Source organism: Cydia amplana, chromosome 10 (assembly GCF_948474715.1).
Source record: "Cydia amplana chromosome 10, ilCydAmpl1.1, whole genome shotgun sequence".
NCBI lineage: Eukaryota > Metazoa > Arthropoda > Insecta > Lepidoptera > Tortricidae > Cydia > Cydia amplana.
This window is the reverse complement of record NC_086078.1, coordinates 1,950,585-1,957,004: the sequence shown is the minus strand read 5'-3', so window position 1 is coordinate 1,957,004 and position 6,420 is coordinate 1,950,585. Positions and strand designations below refer to the sequence as shown.

The following is a 6,420-nucleotide window of genomic DNA, read 5'->3' as shown; positions in this document are numbered from 1 at the left end:
AACGTCGAACTCGTCGAAGTGAGTGCATCCAGGGGGCCTACCGCGAAAATCGAAGTTCGCAAATTGCGGGCATTTTTCTCTGTCACTCTAATTACTTATGCCTTCATTGGAGTAAAAGAGAAAGATCCCCGCAGTTTGCGAATCACGATTTTCGCGGTAGCCCCTCAGATATAGCGAATGCGTGTTGCGCACTTTATGCCTAGCATTCTAGCATTGAGTTGAGAGTTAGACGAGCCGCATACTTGAGTGCGCGCTCGCTATTTGGTCTATGGACGCACTTTTAATTTAGGCGCCAAATTAGGTATTGTTACATCTGGCTGGCCTTTCCGTCATTAGGCCATGATTCATAATTATATTTATTATTCGTCCATCGGACAAATGGACGATGGAAATTATGACACCTAGCCTTTCTCACACTTGGTCATATATGCCCCGCCCAAGGGCGTAGCTGATAGGCCTGGAGGGGCATGCATTGTATGTAAAATTTGTGCTCCAGGGGGGGGGGGGGCTAGCTTTTAAGCCAAATCTCGTAGAAAAAGGGGCAAGCTATGATGGCGCCATCTATGCAATTTCTCATCTCATCGTCCGAATTTTCGGATAGCTATAAGGATGCTCCTAGATGGCAAATAAAAAAAAGTATGTTATTTAAAATATATTTATATTTCTCACAGTCGCAAAATCATAATATATCACAACGTAAAATTGGAACTTAACCTAGCATTAAAACTACTTAGTCTAGACCTTATAAAACTGTTTATTTTTATTCACAAAATGTTATAAGACCCAGCCCTAAAATTAAAAGTGATGTTTCATTGAAGCAATGGAATGATTAGAAATGTCACAGTCAAAAGTCACAGTACTTAAGTACCATAAGAGTATTAGGATGTTTTTTTTTTGCTTTTTAACTGTGACAATGACATAGACGCTACTTTTTTTTACACAGGGTTGCGACTCACTACAACTTAAAGTAGATAAAATTTACAAATTTTACAATTCCACAGCCTTACAACTAAGTATAAATTTGTAAAGCTTCCGACACTTATAATTAGACATCACTAAGATCTTTTATATCAAACTTATAGCCACTGATCACATAGATTTCTAAATATGAATTTTTATTTATTTTTAGCTTTGTCTCTAGTAAGCCAGAAATCTAACATTGTCGGCTTCTAAATTTATAAAATGCGGTGCCACTTGTATGTGTTGACATTTATTTTATTTCAATAATCAACGACATCTGTATTTCAAATTTTCAACTAATAAATCTAATAATCCAATAATGGAAGTGTAGGTGACATCTTAATATTTTTGAGGTGTTCTTGGCAGTCGCTGCTTAAACGATAATTAGACTTAACCAGTGTTGGCCGAAACGTTAATGCAATTGACCATTTTTGACCATTAACCATAAATTGAACCGTAAAGTGTAACCGTCCGTTAAGGATTACGGTTCAATTTGTACTAGTCAATTGCAATTAATTCCAACACTGCTATATAGGACTCCAATGTGTGTTTAAGACAACTTTGGTCCGAAAGTAGGTGGCAATTTGACGTTTTCATCGTGTTTAAATCTAAACTAGAGGGTAAGAGGCGGCGGAGGCGATGCCGCAGTGGTTGTTGCGGTTGCGCGCCATCTTGATGTAGCCGAGGTCGCCCCACGTGCGGCCCCACGAGTTTTTCACTAGCCAGTAGTCGCCGCCAGACTCATCAGAGCCGTACCCGACGACGAGCACCTGTCAGACAAACACATATAAGATAAGATAAGATAAGATAAAAATATATTTTATTGCACGGAAAGGATACAACAGTGGTTACAACACGAGTTACTGGTAAGAGTTGTGCATAACTAAATTGACATGCCGAGATTCCAGGAGTCCCCGCACTAGGCTAGGCCTGTATCGCGGGAGACCAGATGTACATTGTATGTCATGCAAGTTAACTTAAGAGGAGAAAGATACCTAATTCTAATTTTAACAATTGTGTAAACTATGTAAGTCTATCTGTTATTACACTTATATGTTAATATACTTGGTCAACCAGATCTTGACAGTAGAAAAAGGCGGCAAATCTGAAAAATGTAGGAGCGAAGGGATATCGTCCCATAGAAAATTTGATTTCGCGCCTTTTTTTACTGACAAGATTTGGTTGACCAGCTATATTATGGAACATGAACTAAACGGTCATATTCGAATTTTAAGATACGTCAAATACTTAGAGATTGAAACGATATGGAATGGATATGTCAGTGTCAAACAAGTGTCAAAAGTGACGTTTCTTCAAACAAACGCGTCGCTTTTGACACTTGTTTGACACTGACATATCCAATCCATATCGTTTCAATCTCTAGTATTTGACGTATCTTAAAGTTCGAATATGGCCGGTAGTCACTTTTAAATTTAACCCTTTGACCCTCAATTTTGGCATTAAGTCTGCCTTTTGTACGATAAGTTTTTCTTTTGTGCAATAAAGATTAAATAAATAAACGTCAACTGACGCACAGCTAAAGCCTAATATCACAGAACAAGTAGAATGGCGATGCGAGCAGGGTACGTGTCGCCGCCGGTTATGAGCAAACGCTCGCATGCTACTCGCCCGCGCTGACCGAAAAACGTAAACATGCCTTTTGCGCCACAATAACCTTCAGATTAAGAAGCCAGACATCAAATCTGTCTAAAGGAGGCGTATCCATTCACCACGCACACAAGTTTTTACTACCGTTGCGCTAGTGTTAGTAAATGTGGAGAGGAACGAGCGGCGACACCGACAATGTTTTGTTTCAGGGGTTAAAACGAAATTAAAACAGCGACTCCTAGTGAGTTTCTATCTAAGAACCATCTCAACAGACAACACTATCGATTTTAGAAACTGTACTCAAATCAGTTCATCCGTTGGGGAGCTACGAAGCCACAAATAGAGACTACACTATATGATTTTTGACATGACAAGAAGACTAGACTTAGATAATTTATCTTGATTTTTTACTGCAATTATTTAAGGTTTAACACTTCAAATTGGTGTTTTCGTGTATACTGTCGATCTGTGAATTCTGTGATAGATATTGTAGATATAAGTTGCGTGTTGGTCCGCACGTTTAACAGATAGGCTAATTATTATTGTAATGATTGCAGATAAAGTTTGTTTATTTGCGTGCGTGATCGCGTCTGACCTCCAAGCTTGCATCAGTCATCAGTGGTAAGTCAACAAAAAAAATATGTTGTTAATCACTATCGTAGATAACAAACAACTTTTAACCTACTTTTCAAAAAAATATTTACTTTTTTACAATTTTAATAAATAATTTGTATCTATGTGGAACAGCCCCGAAATTTCTTCAAGTACCCGTCTAAAGTCTGCCAACAGTAGCCACCGCCTCTAGAAGCTTCTAGCTAGAACCAACTTACCCCATGATCGAGGTTCTCCCACGAGCAGTTCTCATCATAGTAAACTCCATCGGAGTAGAACTGGAAGGATTCTTGCGACGCACCAATGGCGACAGACACTGGTCCCACAGTAGCCACCACCGTTAGAAGCTTCTAGAACCAACTTACCCCATGATCGAGGTTCTCCGACGAGCAGTTCTCGTCATAGTAAACACCATCGGAGTAGAACTGGAAGGACTCTTGCGACGCATCAATGGCCCCAGAAACGGGTCAGCTGTGTAGCTACAACTTATAGAATCTTTTAAAAAGACCGACTTACCCCATGGTCGAGGTTCTCCGACGAGCAGTTCTCGTCATAGTAAACACCATCGGAGTAGAACTGGAAGGACTCTTGGGAAGCATCAATAGCCACAGACACGGGTCCAACAGTAGCCACCGCTTCTAAAAGCTTCTGCTCGTCTCCTTGAGGAATGTCGGTGAAGCCTACATCATCAGCACCGGTGTTCTTCGGGTTGTACCTGGGGAGGATATTCCAGTTAGATGTGTTGGTATTGGTGTTATGAGATGGTAAAGTTGTGGATATCAGAGTTAAAAAGCTCGTATAGTTTGTGATAATCATGGATTTCATAGTTGCATTTGGATATTCATCATGTAAAATTAAGCCCCTTATACATAAAACTTTACGGGCCTGATTTAGATAAATTATACACAACTTTGGTGTTTTTAAGTCACAGACAATCCAACCTCTAGAGATAGCATAGTCGCGCTACCCCCTCTGCCACACATACGGTAGCGTTACTCCATCTTCGAGTCAATCCCGTGCCGTGATTGGTCCGTGTCTTTGAACGGACCAATCACGGCACGGGATTCGCTCATCTCGTCCCCCCGCACCCCCGTATTTTTGGCAGCATCGGTTTCATGAAATAATTGGCCTAAGCTCAGTCTAGAGGTTGGATTGTCAGTGTTTTAAGTAGTCACACTACTGATGACTACTATATATAAATTATAAACTAAAATAGATGTCATATATTTAACGAAAAAGTGACGAAGCCCTCCAGTGGTAAGGCCGGATTCGAACCGGCGTCTTTAGCAATTCGGTTTTTTTCTTTAATATATGACATCTATTTCAGTTTATAGTTAAATAATGTTTTATCCCTTTCTTACAAATACATAAGTCAAAATAACAAATAAAGACAAACAATTCATAGCTAATTCAGGCCAGTAACGCGTTTATAACGCCATAAGACTACAAAAAACGTATTGTGATAAATTCAGAGTTACTAATTTAGCCTTTATACGTCCCACTGTTGGGCACAGGCCTCGGCTCATGCACGACAAATATTAGGCTATAGTTCCCACGCTGCCCCAATGCGGGTTGGGGACATCACATACACCCTTAAGTTTCTTCGCGTATGTATTCAGCTGTCCTCACGATGTTTTCCTTGGCCGAAAAGCGATTACTTATTATTAGATTTATTATCAGTATTATCAATCACTTGGTTGCTGGAAATCATAAACAAATACTTTTACGACTACTAAAAAATAAAGCCATCTACTTAAGCTGGCTACAATATTTTGTATAACTTTTTAATGTAGTTGTCTATGATAAAAACAAAACGCCCTATCTATATTGTGTTGTTTATCTATATTCTGTTGATAACTCAAGGAAAAACTGAAATGCCCGGAAGACTAACTATATTTAAATATACATAGACATAGATAGAATTTCAATTATTTCCTCACTGAAGTAGGCAGTCAGTAAGTTTAACTATAGGAGCATATACTAGCGCTATTTATACCAATATATGCGTAGCAAATGAAAAATAATTTGATTGTTCTTTGTTTGAGGAAAATTTATGACTTTTGCGGTCTGTTGTTGTACTGGTTTATCTTAATAATATTGAGCAAAAACATGATTACATTTTATGCTATAAGATAAGATAAGATAAAATAAAATATTTATATGTGACTAAATGTTGTCCAAGCCAAGAGAGTTACTTACTACACTTTTACGTCCACCAGACGTTAGCGCGATTCAGGCTCCGCGGCGCACCTAACAGTGCCATCTACTGTCAAATTCATCAACCAACCTGCACTTGTCACAACATCTACCGTCAAATTCATCAACCAACCTGCACTTGTCACGACATCTACCGTCAAATTCATCAACCAACCTGCACTTGTCACGACATCTACCGTCAAATTCATCAACCAACCTGCACTTGTCACGACATCTACCGTCAAATTCATCAACCAACCTGCACTTGTCACGACATCTACCGTCAAATTCATCAACCAACCTTCACTTGTCACGACATCTACCGTCAAATTCATCAACCAACCTGCACTTGTCACGACATCTACCGTCAAATTCATCAACCAACCTGCACTTGTCACGACATCTACCGTCAAATTCATCAACCAACCTGCACTTGTCACGACATCTACCGTCAAATTCATCAACCAACCTGCACTTGTCACGACATCTACCGTCAAATTCATCAACCAACCTGCACTTGTCACGACATCTACCGTCAAATTCATCAACCAACCTGCACTTGTCATCAACAGCCTCATAGGGGTAAGTCTTCTCGGTGTCGATGCCTCCGTTGTCCTTGATGTACTTGAACGCGTTGTCCATGAGGCCGCCATTGCAGCCGTTGTTCCCGTACGCGGCCGAGCAGTCGATCAGGTTCTGTTCTGAGAGGGACACCAGGTAGCCGCTCTTGCGGAAATGCTGGCCTTCGAGAGCGCCGGTCTGTGGGGGAAATATTATTGTAAATAAGTAGATTGTATAATAGTAAGGTCAACCGAGGTAAATGCGTCTCTTGCGGTAAATGCGTCATTTGAAGATATCTTCGAAACGTAACATATTATAACCAGGCCTCGGAGTTTTTTTAGCACGGTAAGACTAAGGAGAGCTATGGAGTCTTTGTTAACATTAAAATTAAGTTCATACTCATACTCATCCTCATTAATTAAGTACAAGTAAATTATGTACAGCTCTAGACCTAATAAATATCAGCGATCATCACAATAACGA

The 6,420-nt window shown here is 39.8% G+C and overlaps 1 protein-coding gene across 2 annotated transcripts in view; it reads right to left on the bottom strand.

The window, feature by feature from the left end:
* Nucleotides 1-1,556: 1,556 nt before the first annotated feature.
* LOC134651395 (cathepsin L) overlaps nt 1,557-6,420 on the bottom strand; it is a 47,386-nt gene continuing 42,522 nt past the window's right edge. For both annotated transcript variants that reach the window (XM_063506495.1, XM_063506494.1), the window contains exons 5-7: nt 5,930-6,135; nt 3,697-3,895; nt 1,557-1,730 (exon numbers count right to left, since the gene is read on the bottom strand). In XM_063506495.1, coding sequence (XP_063362565.1) covers nt 1,569-1,730; nt 3,697-3,895; nt 5,930-6,135 — 567 coding nt within the window. In that variant the 3' untranslated portion in view covers nt 1,557-1,568. The remainder of the gene's footprint in view (nt 1,731-3,696; nt 3,896-5,929; nt 6,136-6,420) is intronic.